This window comes from Adelges cooleyi, unplaced genomic scaffold (assembly GCF_023614345.1).
Source record: "Adelges cooleyi isolate 19-005CV unplaced genomic scaffold, UGA_ACOO_1.1 ACOO_flye_CR_arks_rails_tigmint_CR_PRNA_574, whole genome shotgun sequence".
In the NCBI taxonomy this organism is placed as follows: domain Eukaryota; kingdom Metazoa; phylum Arthropoda; class Insecta; order Hemiptera; family Adelgidae; genus Adelges; species Adelges cooleyi.
The window spans coordinates 4,779,255-4,800,980 of NW_026096268.1; the positions used below are offsets into that span (position 1 = coordinate 4,779,255).

Below are 21,726 nucleotides of genomic sequence, written 5' to 3' on the forward strand. Positions count from 1 at the left end.
GAACATGGCCTAGAGTATTGTCTCTATTCCATCTCATTATACCGTAACTAACACTAAATGATTGTACCTGATCTGTGTCGAAAACCCATCTCAGCGCGGAAATTGCATAATATCTAATTTTACTATTTGAAATCTAACAATATTAATAGGAGGCGTACCTCGTTTTTACAACTACAGCTCTTGTTTAAAAAATTAATAATAATTCAGTACCACATATTATCCAGGCAAAAAAAAAAAAAATTGTTATCAATACTTTAGAATCTAAAGTTTAGAGGATTAATAAACGTATAATTCTGTTAACATTTTTTCAGTTAAAATATAGTTTGATTTATTTCTTTTTAACTTTCATAATTATTGAAGTATTAAAATTAAATTGATATACTTTGTAAATATTTTTAACCCAATTTTCAAAAAAATAATTCAAATAATTATCACAACTTGGTCAAATTGATTTTCTAAGCATTATGTAAGTAAAAATTAAAAAAAAAGGTTTTACACAACCATTACATCGTTAAATTCGTGGATACTCATCGCTCGCGAATTTACCGAATTCGATTGAAAAACACACACGACAACCGAATGTCTCTTAGTAGGTACGCGGTCTAATAAAACTCCTAAACATATCCGGTAACATTTATCTATAACTTTAAACGTAAAAAAAAAATCAGTAGGCTCGTTGAATTCGTTTAATACCCCAGTAATTAGAATAATCATAATTTTCAATATGATATAATTATATTATTATAACTTTAAGCCGGGTGAAATTATTTGCTCTTATCAAATAAATTTAAGGCGGATTGGCGAATTCAACGAGCTTACGGATAGGTAGCGAATTTTTTTTTTATTAAAAAAAAAATAATGCTCGGTAAGCTGTCCCCAGAGCCGTTTGATCGGCACGTCTGAGCTTGTTTCAGACTGAACAAAGTGCTGTGGCCGGTATTCAATTTGGAATCGGACCTACGGCGAGGGTGTAATTATTTATCGTTGTCGGAGGCGTCATAAATAAATCCAAAGTCTCGCACTTGGTCGCCGAGTAAACACAGACATAATAATAATAATAATAATTTAATAAGTAGTACGTAGTACGTACACACTTGTACATATTTTACGCTTGTATAATAAAAACGAAACAAATAGAAATACCTCGGGTACGGTACTTACGTCTTACGTGTTTATCTCGGGCCCGAGATCGTCGCAATAAATAATCTTAGGGCTCGAGCGAGCCGCACGCAGGTGTTTCTTTAAAAGTGCACTGTCTATACCGCGTTTCCACAATAATACACAGTCGGGCACCGAGCCCGACTGTGATGATAAAAAATAAAAAAATGAAAAAAACTATATAATTATCTAGTATATACCCGTTTGCGCATATAGATAATAATACACACATACTCGGACACCGTGCCTTATCTACCTGGTCGGAGAACAATGTGCGAGGGCTGCGCTCCCAAAGCGAAATGCATTTTGTTTTTTGCAAAGCGTCGTTTGAAAATAACAGCTAAAATGTAGCGCGATAATTTTATATTTTGTTATCCGAGTCTTCGGGTAAAATCGTCGTCCCGTAGTCGGAGACAGGCAAAAGGTATCATCGAAGAGTAACAGAGCGGAGACATGTCTTGATAAAAAAAATACCTAAAGCGTCATCTTGATCGAATGACTATAAAAGAACTTACGGACCCTCAATTTGGAATAGGCCAATTCTTAAGCACATTGTCAACATTTGTATAATTCATAATTACTAGAGCAAATATTAATGGCAAAAGTAATTTAAAATTGTTTTAAAATAAAATAACGTATAGCTAATAATTAAATAAAATCAATTTTACTGTCGGTCGATGAATATGATAATATAGTCACGCTCACGAACATTTAGCTATAGTAAATATTAATTTTTTTTTGACAGCAGATAATTATTTCAAAGAAACTTTACGTCTTTTCGAGGTACTCCAAAAAATAACCAGCCAACTAACCTGTTTTCCTACGGATACTCGATATCATTTTTTAGTAAAAAGAAGAGTTAAAAAACACTAATTTTAAATCATAATTACAAAATTAATATTAAATTAAATAGTGGCATTAGGTTTGGTAAAATAATGTTGTACGTGCAAAACGACGATTGCGTTATAAGAACTGATATTAATATAGCAAAACAATTGTATTTTCGTTATCTAGATAAAAATGAATTAATTTTTATCTGTACCTAGATAAAAACAATGTTGTTTTGTATTTTCACCTGTACAACTTAGATACCATTGTATTCAATTATCTTTATTTTATCTAGATCATTTGTTTTTTTTTTTTTTTTTGATAGCATAACTCAACAGTGAGCTGTGAAATCACTCGAATTTACCGAGCAATGTATTAAACCTAAAAACTCACGTCAGTCTAATATAATATGACGTGTAGATCAATCTAGATTCTAGTGGATACATATTTTGTTTATGGCGTTTATTCATATGATTTCGTAACGTGACATACAACGTATTATTATTTTATTCGGTCCAAGTTCCAACCGATATACATATGCGATTTAAACATTTTGTTTTTTATTTTATTTAATTAGCTGTATCCACAATCGTGCAGGCCATGATATTTATATTGTGCATATTATACTATCGCACGCCCTATGGTACAATAATATATTTCTCGCATAACTCGCACACGTGAAATTGTACATGTCGAGCAAAATGGGTGGGCCTTTGCAATAAAATATAGAAACAAAACCTATTGGTCGTATCTCGTCGGACAACCATAAAATCGTGTACGACAATGTCGTTTTCGTGGCCGGCACCGAAGTTGTTGTTGACGCGAGACGCTATAATATATTATTATTATTACTGTATTTACAATATATTATGTATATATATATATATATATTAGTACAATATAATATGTTACAAGCCTGGAACACCGTTCAACTTATTTTTTCATTTCTATCATGTCAGACACTCGATCACTAAGAAATGTATACCACGAAAAAAAAAATACTTCCAAGGTACCTACATTTAATCTGTAGAACACAATAATGTTTCAACGTAGGGAAATAAATTAACGACACAAGCGGTTATTGTTGGAATTTAAACAATATTATGTTTTTATCAAGAACGACCAATGTCTTACAAAAAATTTCAAATTCATCAAATTTTCACACAAAGAAATTTCAAAAAAACCACACCTCCTCACGTCTAGTTTCCTAATAGTAATTGTATTGAAAACGTTATGTGTACTGTGTAATTTACCAACAAATGTCGGCCACGGGACAACGACTGAACGAGGCCTTATTTTATATACATGAAAATAAATAATAATAAATAAATATATGACAATTGAAGCGTTTGTGATAAAAGTCAAATCAAAGCAGCTCATTTTACACCAGAACAGACAGTCGTGTATGTTTGAAGGATGTATGAAAAAAAAATTCAAGTAATTACGCAAACCGTAACAAATTTGTTTTAGGTGGTCAGGCATATCCTTTTTTTTTTAAAGGTTATGCGACTATTCAATTTTTTTACAATAGAGAAATGCTCCGGAAAAAAATCACTAGAAAAAATATGCGAATAGCGAAGTCATGTCCTTAGGGCTTAGGTAAACAAATTATTATGAATTAATGACCTTCTTGTTTTGCAATGAATACACAATGAGAAAATTGTGTTTTTTTTAAATTATATACTGGACATACTATATTCATATACATTTATATTGAAATTTATCTGCGGGGATATTATTAATAATGCTAAACCTGTTATTAATTTTAATTACATGTTTGTTTTTATAAGAAAAATAATATCATAAGTAAATGAGTAATATTGAGATTTAAGGAGATAAATTTGATTTGTACTAGTTTTCTTACAATTTGTAATTGTATGCATTTAAAATATTATTTTAGGTTTTATTTAAATTTTTAGATTAAACTAAGATAACATATTGTGAATTGTTGTTAATTTTTAATTGTTTTAGTTCAGTTACAATTATTGTAAATATGTTGTAGACTAAAAGTTTATTTAAATAAATGAAATTCAAACCGTTAACATTTTAACTACGACTCCTGTTGTCGGTTATTATTATGATTTCAAAGAATTAGAATATAATAATAATATTGAATTACTTACGCCCTTTGCTTGAAATATTTGATTAAATTTCAACAGACTTATGGCTTGGTCACCGCATAGCACGTACGCTACACTTTCTAGCTGTTCGGCAAAATCCCCTTGTTTTTCATCCCTGCTAACAGTAATATTGATATGTTACTTAAAGACATATTTTAGTCTTAAAACATATAAATTTTAACTGATTATTGTACAACTCAGTATTAAAATACGCCTATATTAAAAATTATATTATATAAGATTATTAAATATAAGGCATTTTCCTAAATAAATAAAATACGCATAATTCATTGTTACAATAGTAACAATTATATCGACTCCCCATACGGTGCTTGTATAGTTAAAAAGATATTTGTATTAAATAAAAATTACATTTTGATAGGAAAATATTATAATAACACAAAGTTGCAATAATAATTCATCAATATTAAAATTTTATATGGATTTTTTTTGAGAGGAATGATAATTTTTTTTACCAAACCTCAATAAATTATCTATTTATATTAAATGCGTCGTGGGGTGTTCAAGTCCAGTTTTTATGCTTTATATTTTGTTATAAAAGTCGTTTGCATAATAAATGTATCAAACTAAGTTTTATATCAGACTTATTAGAATTTATATTAAATTAAAAAAATATAAATAAACATGGTACCTATGTATAATATTCGGGTACAGTTTTTGAATGTAATAAACTTTTCCTATGATATATGATTGATAAGAACAGCTATTGAGTGATCGTGGCCGGTCAACTGTGTTTGAATAATATTATTGCGGTTGTTATGCATATTTATTGTCCAGTGGGTTTTGAGATAAATATCGAAATCCTGTGTGTTGCTGTCACGTAACATGATATTAAATTACACTCACTCCGTTGAGCGAATACCGGCGATTAATAACAAACGGCCAACCTAAACTAAATCTATCGCATTAGAGTAGATATTATAGTAGCGTTTAAACAGTATTATTATTATTATTATTATTGCTAGCCGACAGCTCAATGATATCTGGATTTTTAGTAAACGTAAACAACGGTTTTGTAAAAAAAATATAAAAAATAAATAAAAAAACGATTTGATAGCCTAAGGAATTAAAATAGTCTGTTCCCCGGTGTATAGCGTTTGGGTTGTTTTTCAGGTGGTAATCTAGTCCGTTGGGCAATAATTGCTTAAAACCGGGTGCCTACTAATCTTATGATATTTTGTGTGCGTGTCCACGGTGTACACCACCGTTGAGGTCATTTCTCAATAAGGAGCGCCATACAGTGGCTGCTTGTCTATGCAGTGGATTGCCACACACCGGCCTGGAAGTCATACATTGGATATATATTATACCTTACTTGATTTCCGACCGGACCAGATTAGAAGATAAAAACGGATAGGAGCGATAATAATACTATGATTTTTCTCCTCAATTCCAAAACAAAAGAAACCTGTTTTACTCGTGTACTGCGACTTGCAAGGTGTCATATATAATATATTATATATACCATTATTATTATTGTTTGCACGGTGTCTTGTCATTAAGTGCGATGGGTAGAGACAACGCGTGCAATGATTATTGTACATTATTGACTTTCATTACCTACGCTATATTATAATGTGTAAGAGATATTTTATCTTTGATTGTATGCTGAGAACAAGACGTGTGACAACGGCGCTGGTGGTATGCTTTGAATTTCTATACTATTATCACGGCCGACTGATTTATATTATGTTGATCAAGCGAATTTGAAAACTTATTGACCCGATTGAGAGCGAAAATTTGATATCCTATACAATATCGTGTAGACATATTTTAGTAACCGGATAATATTACCACAAACTCGACAAAAAACCGCTATGTTTAATATGAATACATTTCGTTTGAATTGAAAACTTCATAGTCGGTATTATTAAAAAATAATAGTGTTGTTCATTTGTTGAGCCAACACATTTTTTAAAAATATTTTAATACCTAATAATATTGTCGAGACGTTCAATTATACGTTATATTTTATTTGCTTAATGAGGAATTAACAGTGTTAAATAATAGATTCGGATAAATTATTTTTAAAAGCTTAATTTAATTAAGGAATTTATCTGTGAAATAATTTGAACCGATTTTATAGAAAAATAAGACTTTTTCTTGTACATTAATAATTTTATATTACTGAGATGTAACTGCTGGTTCATATATCTTGATCTTAAGAAACCATAGTATATATTGAACAATATTTAGAAGTCAATTGCCTAAACGTTTTACTCGAGTGATTGTACTTTATTTGCCAAAGTCAACTCGGTAAAATACGCGTTTAAACAACGCAGCATTTTTTTGACAATTGATTTTTTTTTAAATCTAAAACGGTTATTGAGGTTCAAAAAAATATACCAACCGCTTAGGTTATGAAAGAATACTCATATTATACAGTAATAATAATGAGATCATAGTGAACGGTACATATCATTAATCTTGGTTTTGATTTATTTGCAAAAAGTGTATCGAATTCGGTCGTCTCGGCCCTGAGCAACGCTAATTAATATAATTTTTGATTTATGGGATTTTTTTTTTTACTTGTTTTTATTATTGTTATTGTTTGAGTGAACGGTTACAACGGTGGCCAATTGGAATGGAATGAATTTCTACAGCGTTTAACATAGTTTACAAGTCTTTATTTCTGTACAAGTATTATTTTCTTTCTCTGCACAACGCACCTTTTTTGCCGGACTGTGTGGCTACTGAATATGTATTTGCAGATTAATGGGCGCAACTGCGGCAATTGCTCTGCACGGTGATCAATAATACCTAACCGACAACCGGTTCGACCCACGCCACTTGGGTTGCATTCGAAACCATCGTGATAGCAGCTAATTAGAGCGAATAATTAAAATAAAATAAAATAAATAAATACACCGTTGTATGTATTATAAGACGAGCGAACCGACGCGACGTGTACGTCCGATGTACATTCTTTACAAGTACTTGCGACGGATTGGTCAAGGAATAATATTTCTCAGAGAAACGCCAAGATCTTGTATATAGGATATATACTATATAGAATATATATTTATATAATATAAATGTATGTTTAATAGTTAAATCAAATAAAAGTGATAAAATAAAAATACAGTACATTAGCTGACGGCTGTAATTGTTATTAAAATAAAATAAGAGGAAAAAATATTGACAATATTGTAAAATGACCAAGGTAAAAAAGTTTACATTTCAAAAATGGTAACCTAACAAAAAACAAAAGGTAAAAAATAAAAGAATTGGTTATATTCCCTTCTCCTCTCATATTTAATCGAAAAATATACTAGTTTTTGTGCTTACGCTGAGTACACATTTACCGAAAAAGGTTAACACAGAATGATATTTTTAAGGAAGCTATATTCAACAGGTAGATCTTTTTAGTAAAAAAAAAAAAAAATACTGCGGGGTAAGTGCAAAAAAAAAAAAACGCTGGAAAAACTAATATAAATCATTTCTCAGATTTTTTAATTTAGGATTGAAATCATCGTAGTGTTTATTTCCATAGAACACGGCTAGATTTTATATTGTAAAAAAAGTTAGGAAAAAGTGCCAACCCCCATTTTGAGTAAAACAATAACAAGTTTTTGATTGTACAATATTAATTGTCAATGCGACTTTTTCTATCAGCAGTATTTTCATAATTTTTCATCGATTTTCAAAAGAGATATTGAAAAAAACTAATGAACATCGCCCATAAAAAATACATTGCAAATATATTTCAAGTGTATTATCAATCGTGATCATTTGTTTGATCGATGATCGTCGTTAAGACGTGTCGTATGTGTCGGGAATTAAACATTAAGCGAAGAATTTGTGATCATCAGAGATCTGGACATCCGATCTGGGAAACATCTGCGGTTACATGTCATGATGAATGCCGTGAGAACACCGCACAGTAGTCTCTGACACAAATCAAGAGCGGTCTGATAGGTCTTATACAGTATGATTAGTTGTTAAGACGTGTGGACATAGTGCCCACAGTATTGTCCATACAGTGTGCAACAGAAAAAGTAGCTTTGTTTGGTACGTTTTTCTACATTGTTAACTATCGGTCGCCTCATAAACAATCATATACTTTGTCTGTATTGGTCATGCAACCATCAACCACAGAGATAGAGTCTTGGGGACACAAAATTATGAAAAACATTCTATTGAGAACCCAAGAACGATATGTTTTATTAACGATAATTATTTTTTTTAAAAATCATTTATTATTCTACAATTATTCGATTATTTACGAAAATTATATTGTTATGTTAAATTTTAAAATAGAAAAGTATAGAATGTCAAAAAGTAATTTTCTCAATTTGACTGGGGAAAGGTGAACTTTTTCTATTTGTTTATTTTTAAAAATGTATTTTCTTTCCGTGACGTTAATTGTACTTTTAAGTTTTTTTAAAAAATTATATGATTTCAGTTCCAGTTATTTATAATTTGTCGTTTTAATATAAGCGCTATAGTTGATTTTATCTCTAGTGTTTCAGATTTATACTAATTTTTTCAAATTTTCAAACACTATACAGCAAACAAGTAAAAAAACAGAAAAATGTATTATGGCTTTGGCGTACGCACATAGGCGAAATCATCGTTAAGACGTTAAAAGGGCGTCACACCTTAACATTGTTAAGTAAAAAAAAAACATAGTCACGACTTTATTACGTTTTTATAGACTTTTGAGTAGGTAGTTTTAAAGTAAAAATATCTCATGTGAAACTTGTGAAGAATTTAATATTCCTTAAGGCTGTACGTTGGCGAATTTTCAACATTTTGTTTAGTAACAGTTATGGCTATTTTAAAATATAATACAAAAAATCAGGTTTTTGTTTGTGAAATAATAGAAAACCCTTTCAGCTAATAAAAAAATCGCCATTTGTATTTGTTTTAAATATTTTATAAAATATAGTTAACAACGTTCACGGCAAAAAGTATACACAACACATTTATAGCAGGAATAATTAAATAAATAGCTCGGCCAACTAAATGTTTAGTTAGACATTAATAAGTTAAACATTTAATTAATATTTTAGTTGACCCAAATATGTATTTTTAGCAGTATTTGAAATTATATTTAACGCTACTGAAAGTTCCGTTCGAACCAAATTCAATAACATCTCTCGCCTAAGCATATTTGTACAGTCAGTTTGAGCGAATAATGAACTGAGTATATCATTTAGGATAAATCCTTTACACGTTCAGTTTATCCTTTTTGTTTAGCTTTTATACTTAGTCTACGATATCCGTATACACACCTCGAAAAACTGTGCGATAGTACAGTTGTAAATATAACAGCGAAATAAGGAGAATTCCAAAAAAAAATATGTTCCTATATTAATCAGGTATATATATATTTTAAAACGTTTCTGGGCCGCTGAACTCGATGGAGTTTAAGTAGACTCGAACGGCTATTACGACGATTGATTGTTATTATTTTTTTTTAACCATTTTTGGTTTTTTTTTTTTTAGACAACCGAGATCAATGCAATTATTATGGAAATACAGTTAGCTCGTGCGGTCGTCGGTGGTTTGTCCGTGCACGAGATATTATTATATATATATTATTTAAATCGGACGCAATAACTGGCATCGGGCCTGTGGCCTGTGCGGAGTTAATATATTATATTGGAAACGGTAACACAAGGAAGAAAAATTCAAATGATAAATACGAGTAGGTACACCGAGAGATAAACGGACGCGACCACGCAACTCCGTCAACCCTCGGTTAAGTACATCTGTTTTAATTAACCCAAGATGCAGTATAAAACCGCCACAGCCGTCCATACGACTTGGTCATATATATTATATAAACGACACACACGCCTAATTACTTTAATTGGCTTTTGAATTTACATTTCGTCCTGGAGATTATCGCGAGTTGACTCCGTCTACGTGACTCGAGTTGCAACCGCGGGTATTTGTATAGGTAGTTATCGCAGTGGAGGGCCACGGCTTGCCTGGTCGCCATATAAATACAAAATATATATAACTTAATAAAATCCTTTTTCGAATGATAATAATGACACTATATATTATATACGTGTATGTATAAGTACAACGGTTATATACCATCACGATTTTTTGCACGCATACATTACATATTTTATTTATCGTTGTTTTGCGTTTAGAACTGTACCCACACGCCTGCAGAACAAAATGTGAACGCATCTATGCAAATACATACTCAAACACTATAAAGATATGGTAAAGACATAAAAACAAAACAATATTATTATTTATAATGTTAAGCCTCGAGCATTGTTCTGTAGCTATAAAAAGCTAGAATACTTCTGGCGAACAGCCGACATGTGATTTTACCTGTTAGACAACTGCATTTGACAGCCTAAAACTAATTTATGAGGTTAAGTATTTTTAAAACATTTTTATCGCTCACTTTTATATTATAATTATAAATATTAAAAAAAAAAAAAAATTTAGAAGGTAATTATTGTAAAATAATATAGGACAAACGCAAATGCGATTTTATGTTTTAAGTAAAGCAATCGATAATATTTAATTTCAATTGAATAGTTTGTTAGTTGAAAGCTATCATGTACTCCACGCAATTAAATGAAAAACAAATATTCATGGTTTTTTCTATGTAAACAAATTAACCACTTTAATAAGTGGGACCAAAGTAGGTACAGCGATTGAAAAATAATAAATATAATATCACTTAAGTTAAAATTGTGACGCTTAAGTGACGCGGCGATGCGCTTATTCAAAATGCTTAGCTTACCAAAATATGCATCGTCTATGCATTACAGAGTTTACTACCTTACAAACTCAGTTTTGAATAATATTACTTTAAATTAAAAAATTATTTAGAACGGGAAGTGGAGTGCGGTTGAGTAGTAGATAAAAATAATACTTCATTTCATCCATCTTCTCGTCCTCAACTTAGTAAAATTTGAAGTTAAAACTATAAAAATAAAAAATCAAGTACACAACTCGTAGTGTAAAACGTATTATTAATGCTGGTCAATACTGTTTAAAAGGTTTATTGATATTAATACTGTAATAATTATAATATCCGTATGAACCGTTTCGGTGCAAAACAAAATATTTGTATGTTATATTATATGCCTAATTTTTGCTGTTGTTTTTTTCATTTTTTTTCATCAATTACAATGTACTCGACTGCTGTTGTACTGTTGGTCGTTAATTCGATTACACGTGAAAACAGTTTGAATTTAGACATTCCTACAATGATCGACTCTCGTGACAAAGATGAGAACACCGGATTGAATAAAATGGATAGCCACCCGTTTAGTGTGGCTCCGATTGCATGTGAGCAAAATCAAGTGTCGTACGTCGCTCCGGATTTTCGCATCGAGAAGGAATCAAAACCCGAAGTCGGCAAAAGTCCAGAAACAAACTGTAATAGTGTGTTTAAAAAGCCGGAAAGCCCTCTTCTACAGAAGGTACACGAGCAACGAACTTCCCATAGAAATTGACATTTGTTTTAAACGGTTTCTCCTAAAAAAACCCTATCCTAAAATCCTAATACGAATTTTCCACGCGAATTTTGGGATGACCCCTCAGCCCAATAACATATCCATGTTTATATAAAAGTGACATCGACGACAACTTATAAGTGTACAATTGATTTTGAAATTGAATTCTATCGCTAAATTGTTAAAATGTATTTAACAGGTTGTTGTTGTTGTCGGAACAACTAATGATTTTCTAACTCGGGTCCGAGGAAAAGGTAACTCCGGACAATTAAGTTCCACAATGGCGTTAAATGTTATTGCGGTCACTCCTAAACGTATCGAAAAGAAACGTAAGTCCGAGCAGATAAGTTCCGCAAATGCTAATGTGGACACTGCTGTCTCTGGCAATCGTGCCGGGAAAAAATTTAAGTCCGGACAAATGAGTTCGTCAAATACGCCAAAATATGCTATTGTAACGAAAAAAGTAAAACAAATGACTTTTACTTATTTGTAAATGGTGAGATTCGCTTCATCTCGATGATAATTAATTTATTAAATACGTTCACATTAATTTAAATGTACTGCAATTGCTTCAAAACAAAAAATATTATTTATTATGACAGACTAATAAAACACTTTCGATGTAAATATATTTTTTTAAAGCTGTTTTAACCTTGTTACATGCATAAGTATTTTAAACGTATAAGCTGTAATAAAAAATCCTTCGATTTTTACCGGATGAAAACGCGCGTGAAATTTTGATTCGAGTTAAAAAAAAATTAACTATACTATTAATGTAATAGTAATGACTAGGTTAAACTTCTCAATTAAGTTAATTAAAAACATTATTTATTTGGCTCCGAGACTTTAACAAGGGAAAGGAGCTATAAAAATAATTAAAATATTTAACCCATATTTAAATATCACCTACGTGTAACATGCGTAAGCATTTAATGTTTATTATAGTTTTGTAATGTTTAAAACGTTTGTATTTTTAAATAATTTAATTTGATCTAATTGCCAACAATAAAACATGTTAATGTTTCTGTATGTGTCACAGTGAGTACTTATTATAATATTGTTCAGTAAGCATTGCGCCGCTAAATTTAGATGACTGATTAGTTATGGAGACATTAAACAAATTAAAAGATACTCTTATAGAGATTTAATGAGTACATATAAGTCGTTGTTTGTTCGTACAAAAAGATTTTGTTAATTAGTAGTAGCTAGTAAGTATTCCATGTTATTTCACACTAACATAAGTTAATAACTATTTATTTTCATTAATTCATTTTACTAGTTTGATCGCATTTTAATGCATTTCTTAATGATAAAATAATACATTATGTTTTTAATTTAAATAAATTAAAATTTTAAAAGTATTATACAACTAAAAAAAATAAACTATAGTTTATAATTTAAGGTTACACGAATGTTACCTAATATTACTTATTGGCTACCACTTGTGTTACTATATATTATAATATATAAATGAGTACACAGTGAAAACTCATTTCTGTCTGGCGCAATAGGAAAATAATAAATGAACTCACATTAGTCTCTCTTTTAACGATTGAATCCATTTCTCTTGTTTAAGTACTTTTTCGTTGTCTTCGTCAAATAATTGAAACAGTATGGCCAGAACTTCCTGTAACAAAAAAAAAAAAAAAAATGAACAATTATATATAATATAATTTTAAAATAATTTTAATATTCAATTATTTTTACACAATATTTCGGTAAGAAATCAAATACACGAAGGTTTCAAAAATACAAATTGTTAAATAGGCATACATTTGATAATTACATGTATGAAATATTTTTTAAATCTTATATAAATAATTGTAGTATTTTCCAACAAGCCTCGACAAAAACGGTACATAAACGTTTTTATATTAAACAGTGGCAAAACGTTTGGTTGTGATAATATTTCATAGTTTCTTTTTAATATTATGTAGCACTTTTATAAAGATAACATCAATTATTCGTATAAACATCCAAAATAAAGAAACAGGAGCTCCGAAATCCGTTCTACACAAACCCTCAGGACACACAGTGGCTCTGTTGATATATATATATATATATTTTTTTTTTTACAGGTACGCTATTGTGTGGGTCTGACGATTGTCGGCCACCGCATACAGCAAACAGCCGAAAAAAAAAATAATTGAATTTAATTCTTGGAGCCGGTTGATTAATGGACCAGCAGGACAGTAAGTACCAGCTGCAGCATGCGCACGATTATGATATTTTACCGAGCACTTCAGGACATTAGTCTAACAGTTAACAATGAAATGAATATCACTAATGGACAATCTTGGACTAATAAAATACATTTTGCAACTTGCCATAAAATAGACGCCGAACAGAAGGTGTTTATCGTTTAATTGAGCAAAAAAAAAAAATTCTATATTCAACAAACAATTGTTATGGGGAAAAAAAAAATTACATACACTACAAAAACGTGTTACACATCATACATTGTATTATACCGTTGTGTATATTCTTTTGAGTATCTAATTTGTTTTCTCGTTTGAAGTCTAAATGTAATTCGAATTAAAACATTTGTGTACAAAATGTTTTTTTCTTCCAAAAACATGTGACCGAAAATGGCCACGGCAACAACACGGTGTGTTTTGTGGGTGTTCAAAACGTATTTATACAATTATAATATGTGCCCTATAATCCGACCGAGATTCATTTTAACTAAAATATACATTTCTATTACACATGACCACCGTCTATATAATTTTCGGTTTTTTTTTCACGCATAGGTACCGGGTAAGAGGTAATTTAATTCAATAATGCGATCGTATAAAGCAACAGCCGATGTACACTTTCAACGTTAGCCAATTATACGGCACTGCGATGGTACGGATATAATATAGTATAATATATAATAACACGTTAGCGATGCTGCGAGCACATTGTTGGATAAAATTTTTTTTGAACTTGTGGTTGGCTTGTAAATTATTATGCTATATTCTATGTTATACACATGGATAAACTATAAAGCAAAACGACTTTGCCTATTTGACTTATACAAGACAAATAAAATACCTACCAAGTAGAGAACCGGTTGTCGAACTCATTAGATAAATTTTAATAGTTATAATTATATATGTCAGCTTTTTAACCACACCCCACGCTCAAAAGTAGGTGTTATTAATATTTGCAAAAAAAAAATTGTGTAATATTTGTTTGGAAAAATATTCACGTTTGTAAGTCGACGAGGCGATAATTTATTTTATAATAATTGTTGCAATAATAATATTGTTAAAATTAAAAAAAAAAAAATTATAGCTTTTTAAATACAATTTTATTAAAATATTTAAGAAAAGTGTTTCCTTTTGCTTTTTGGGATATCACACAAACCATTTATAATTAATATTTAATTTAAAAAACTAAAAATCACCAAAACAAAACTGTAAAATGCGAAGGTATTTATTTTTTAATACCACATGCACTTATGGTAATATATTATCTTCCTGAAGTGTGCGTTTCTCGAGAAATTGGCACAAAACTAAACTTTCAAGTAAATTTTACCTTTATGCAATTATAATATGTTTATAAAGTTAATGAAGAATGTTTATTAAAGATGACTACGACAGTACGTTATGTTATAATTTATTGCTAATTTCTTCACGTATTTACAGACTACTTTTTTTATAAAAAAGAAAATAAACGATTTTTGATATTTTGCCAAATACCATAAAGTTTAAAGCAAAACTGATAAGTATGTAAATATGTAAAATACATAGATTTATAATAACAACTAAAGTAATATTCCGAGAAGTGATTTTATCGCTTTCAAATATGGTGTTATTTTTGATTCGATGCAATACTAAGATAGCGTTTGATTTTGAAGAGTTATTTTGAATTTAAGAATACAATTTCATATTAACTAGATGATATTCTTTTAGCGATACCGCTTCCACATAATAATATGTATTAAGAATTGGGCTCGATCAATCTAGTACAGAAAACGCGACATTGTACATATAACCGCAATACCTTCCCATGGGTTTCACGTTGAAATTAAAAATCGCACACTTTCATTTGGACGAGTAATATTTAAATGGAATACTCTGTGTGGTAGGTTACCATTCACAAGACGAAATTACAAAAAAAAATCGTTTCTTAATAAGATGGAAGCGTAGTACTCGGTCTGCTTCAATTTTTGTAATTATAGGGAATTTCATAAACTAATTTGTTATGCGAAAATGTACATAGTGTAATATTAGAGATTATACGATTTTTTAGCAATTCAATTATAACGGGTAATGACATATAATATTATCTAGGATGTATATTATAGCTGAACCCGTGATGTTATAATCACATATAGGATAAACTCATTACATTTTTTTTTTTTTTTGCACCAAGTTATAACCTTCTTTCCAAGGTACATTGGACGTGAGTAATCGGTAGCTGTTGCAGAACAGAGCAAAGAAAAAATTATATTAGGTTCTTATATGCAAAATAATGTAGACTATTCCCGTATGAAACGCGATTGCAACGACCTAATTAGTTAGGAACTATTGCAGATTGTATTTTTGCACAACATACCCCAAAAATACGAGTTATATACTTACTTAAACGCGTAATCCATGGTCATCGCGTGTATCAAGTGTAAATCTATAGCTAGGGCAATATAATATTGGTATGCCAGTATATTATATTTATGGTTTATTCGTCTGAGGAGACACGGTCTTGTCCAATGATCGTCCGAGGCCGTTGTCCGCAAATCTTATTGGTCCCCTCCGGTGCATTTAGAAGGGAACTGAGTAAATACAATTTCATTTTTTTTTTATTATTATTATATTTAACTACACCTATGGCTATTTTCCTGAACTTTATGACCCACACTTTTGTTTAATGCTCGGTGGGGTGTCTGAACAATTAATTTACGAGTAGGAGTTTTGTTTGATCGCCCGCCTACCTAAATCAAACATACCCGTATAAATGTATAGTATGATATTATCAAATAACACACAATTTAAAAAATAAATTACACTAGCGTGGTTTGAATTTAATACATTCAACTCTGAACAAAATAAAACATACCTAATTGTTATTGCATGGAATTTAGATAAAGTTTTTCGTCCTACCAATACTATTCAGATTCTGAAATAAAATACATTGTACAGTAAATAACACAAACCTAACCGCTTATGCTTACCATTTGCGTAAAAGTTACGGACATTATCAATATCAATGCTATACACTTAAAACATGGTGAAACATATTTTCTATTAATTTACTCTCTTTAAACGTTTTCTTTTTCACAGAAGAAACACGAGGTTTAATCAAGAAGCGTTCAGAATATTGTGTCGTTACTCGTTGAGTACTTTATCGTTGGCCTAACCTAGTTCTATAGAATAATATAAAGAACTGCGGTCTGATGTATTTATTAGGGTTTAGCATAATGCACTTTGAATACATTATACAAATGCTATTGTATACAAATGGAAAATCACATTGGCCTACCCGCGCATTTAATTCTGATTTCTTCAGACATTAATTATATATATATATATATATCAAAAAGTGTACAATACGAAAACGCTTCGATTCGTTTTGTTGACGCTACAAAATACGTTTCTTGGTCGTATAAATGGATAGAATTTCTCAAATTGACCACACACAATTAACAATAATATATTAAACCTTTACGAAACGTTAAAAATTATAAGGAATTGTGTTGTAAGTTAACGAAAATAGTAATACCGTTTTTGACGTTCGGTAGCTGTTATATTTTGCGCACAAGTGTTAAAACTTTCCAGCAATAATAACGCCCCAATAAACGACGATGAAACAATATATACATATAATACCGCAATGAAACAATTATTATACTGTTCATAAAGACCAACGATATTATATTATGATGCTGGTATGAAATATTATTATAATTCATGAATGAGATCTCGAGGCCTTGACACACATGTACTTCTCGCGGATCGTGTCATTGTTGTAATATGTGTTGCATCCTATCAATATAACGGTTTAATAATATAATAATAATTATAATTTCCACGTTATATGATAATCAGTTTCGGTCCAAGGTTGGCTGCCGGCCGTTGTTCAAAGAAAGAAGATGTGAAAATTCTTTGGGAAGGACGCTCCGCCGTCACGGTTGAATAGCCCATGGGTTGTTAAGGCAGACACGTTTGCCGTGTGAACATTGACAATAGACTTTTTTTTTCTTTGTGGATAGGGCTGTATATTTCCACAAGTGACTCGAACTTAAATTTTACTAATGGACTGTCTATTGCGTGATAGCGGTTAAAAAGCTCGCGCAAAAATTCGAAACGAAAAGTCATTTAAAAGTTCACAGAAAGTCGTTTTTTTTAAATTCTTCTTGCAATAGTAATAGCGGACAAAACAGCTATAAAAGGTAGAAATAATTTCATAATTCATTACAAAAATAAACATACACACAAGTGAGTAGGGTAGATGATTTTGAAATCAACATTACAGAGAGCGGTCAGTGCAGCTCAAAAGACACTCCCAGGACTAAAATAGAAAAAAGTCATTAAAGTATTTTGTAAGAAAATAAGCACGGAGCGTTAAGTAAAAATACAAACTTCCCATACAGTAATAGGAAAATTGTAATATTTTTAAATTATTTTAAGAAGAAAATATTCGAGCAATAACATTTTACAAACTTTAGCTTTTTTTAAATAAAATAATACATTTCTAATACAATTTTTAAAACATACTATTGAAGTATTGTCATATGTTTAACAACATTTTTGTTTCGGTAACTATATCCTTGAACAATTTACCCTGTATAAAATAAACGTGACAATGTTGTAACGAATTTTAATGTGTTGCAAATAAAATATTTTATAGCGCACACCATCATTAAAATATCTGATGTATACTATGTGTATAAATAAAGTTTACACAAAATGAGAAGTCTATTTCTCATTGTATGTATTATGAAATACTTTTAAGACATTGTTCAGTTCATACCGTTATATAAATATTTCACTTGTAATAAAAAAATCGTCATTAAAACGTTAATAAAATTATTCAATCACTTAACATTATGTTTCATGTATAATACGTATACTATAATGTTTTATAGTTGTATCTTTCCTACTTGAGAATGATAAAACTTTTTTTTAAATTTGATTTATCTTTTGAACATTTTTCTTTTTTCAGGATCAAATGCGATAGTTTTAAATTAACAAGGTACGTTGAAAGTTATTTTTTTAGATAGAAAAAATAAATATGTTTGTATTTTATTTAACCGTCTAAATAGAAAAAAAATAAGATACAAATCATACTACGTTAATTAAAATTGAAAATAGTTATTATTTTTTTAGTTCTCATTAGTTTTCAATAAACTCTCATGACCTTTATGAGCTTAAAACACATATTTGGTACACATTATACCTACAAAAAATGAAACCCGTTCAACGAGATGCAAAATCGAATAAATCCTTCCAAAGCGTTGAGTATATGATGGCTAATTATTTTTGTTGACTTATTTATGTTATTATTATTGGCTGATTTTAACTACCCAAACGAGTTGAAGTCGCGAATAGACGAAATGCAATAGTATCCCATAGAATATATTATTATTATTATAATATGACCGTCGAATTATTACATTTTTTTTATCATTATTATTACAATTTTTAGATAATCGCGACAAGTCGGAGACAACCGAGGCTATCAATACGGCGTGACATTTTTTTATTTTGTTTTTTTTTTTACTACAAAATACATGAAATGATATAATAATAACATATGAATATAATCTGTATAATATAGACCGTCTGCGCGCGTAACATTGGAAACATTGTTGTTGATATAATTTCATTAATGTCCAAGGCCTCGCTACAAAATAACCCCAAGGATCCAATGACCTGAATACCTCTCTGTAAAATTTGACCGTTTCGAGGGATTTCTTATTTTTCTAATACACAGTCATATGACGAGAATTCGTTTAATTATGATTTTTTTTTTCTTTTTACTTATGCAAACATGACGTTGTATTATAATGATAATTCTATACACTAAAGCTGACAAATGGGCGATAATTACACGGTCGACTTGAACGCAGCAAGACCAAAGCGGTAATGAGTGATTTAAATCATCAGCGACTTTCCAAAGGTATTCAATTAGAAGGCGATAAATTATGCGCGGCCTGTGATCGCGTCATCGCATCGTGTACGAGCGGGCGAGCCGGGGGAAGATTTAAATTATCATTATTACTATAAAAAAAAACCATAAAATAAGACCGCGACCCACGCTCGGTAACCGCGACATTTACATAATAATATATATTATATTACATTTTTTTTTCTTGTAATTTATAAAAAAACCGTTTCCTAAAGTGCGTGGGTACCTAACTCGAGCGGTTATTTGACAGATTTATTTTGAAGAAAAAAACGAGTTTATCCACACTACTGGTAAAAAAAAATTAAAGGTATAGATTACCTACTAAAAATTATATTATTTGGCTTCGATACTTCTATACATTTTGATTTACACTTGTACATACTTGGTTTTAGTCAATTTTTTTCTAATACTTTATTTAAATTCACGGAAATTCGAATATTTCAAAAACGACGATACGTTCTCTGTAGCAAGTCAATTGTATGATTTATCAAAGTATAATATCCCACTTCTGTCGATTTTTAATTAGTTAAACATTTTATGATACACAAGTTGATTTAAAACAGCGGGCTAGAACCCTCTAGGTCCGGGTCTGATTCGTCGATATCTTTATGTGTATACCGACGCTTTAGGTGACACGCTTACGCTAGATTAAGTTGGTCGTTATAAACGGTTATTTCTTAATTTATTGGGGAAAAAAAACGAAGGGAAATTTGTCAATTGATGCTTTTTAATTTTACATATGTACATCCGTTTAGCGTGTATAAAAAATTACTATGTATTTATCGAAAACGGTTAAACGGGCGTTAACGCTACGCTCAGTACCTAGTTGTCAACAAGTTGTTTGAGTCCGGTTGAATAGAATACCACCTTAATATAATATATACTATACAAAACGCGGCGGTGAGTTAAAAAATCTCTGTCCTCATTGTGGCCTGTCAAACATCTTGCATGTAAATGTTCTTGCGGCCATCAACAGTGGCTTTCTTCGAAATCAATTATTATTCGGTTCAGACGTGGACCGCCGTCGTTTCGTAAACGCCATAACGTCAGTTTTGACAGATCAATTTAGCCAAAATCAATTGGTTACCTACTCCCGAATAGTGTATTTAAATAATAATATAATTATATCATTCTCGTTAAAAGACCACAACATTATTTACACCCGTCAAATTTCTGTTTTTGTTTTTTTTGAAAAATGTTATCAGTATTAAAAAAATTAATTTGTTTTGGTCGCCTAAAACGAACGCACAGATTCTAAACGTTAGTAGTTAATAAGTTAACTGTGTAGGTAAAATAGAGAAAACTGTCAATTTTCTTAAAAAAATTATTACTTTAGTTTTTATTTTTAAACATGTCTCAGGTATTTCTAAAAAAAAAACAATATTTAGCATAAATATTGAACGATCTTAATTTAATTTAAATGCGATATTATAGTTTGTATTAAATGTATTGAAACATACATGTCATATATCAATAGATATTTATTAAAAAAACAGTTTTATTTTGTAATGAGCGTAAAAATATACACAAATGCAACTATTTTGGTTTTTTTATTTTTATTAATTGTTAACATTAAAAAACAAACCTATCGAGTAGATTTTTCAGATATTATATTACCGTTCATCGACACACCAATTGATGATTTAAATTTAATATGTTCATTTACAGTGTATTTTTAGGTGTAAAAAACATTCGTATTGATTAAGAGAGAAAAAAATGTGCGAATCATTTTGTTGTAACTTGAAAGTATTGAAAAAACAAAATCGCATCTCGTCGCGTGTTGGTACATTAAGGACGGATATTATGTAAAACGCAATTAAAGTTTGAAGTCTCATTTGATAGTGTGTTATATATTTATTTTTACAATAATTAAGTCCATGCTCAAATTTTACAGGTATTTACAGTTTTACCAATCACGAATGTAATAGTAAAGATTCAACACGAAGTTTGAACTATAAGTTCCGTTAAATGAAAACGTATAGATGTTATACTAATATGACATATTGAAATTTCAACCAGTAGCCAATGGCCACGACTTGTAA

The 21,726-nt window shown here is 30.2% G+C and overlaps 1 protein-coding gene across 3 annotated transcripts in view; it reads right to left on the reverse strand.

Annotated features, from left to right (window-relative positions):
- The window catches only part of LOC126843259 (NADPH oxidase 5), a 69,317-nt gene that overhangs the window by 12,850 nt on the left and 34,741 nt on the right, over positions 1-21,726 (reverse strand). The window contains exons 3-4 of one of the 3 annotated variants that reach the window (XM_050580656.1): positions 13,099-13,193; positions 4,110-4,224 (exon numbers count right to left, since the gene is read on the reverse strand). In XM_050580656.1, coding sequence (XP_050436613.1) covers positions 4,110-4,224; positions 13,099-13,193 — 210 coding nt within the window. Of the gene's footprint in view, positions 1-1,161; positions 1,284-4,109; positions 4,225-13,098; positions 13,194-21,726 lie in introns of those variants that run through there. The other 2 variants (XM_050580657.1, XM_050580658.1) reach the window with 2 other exon arrangements.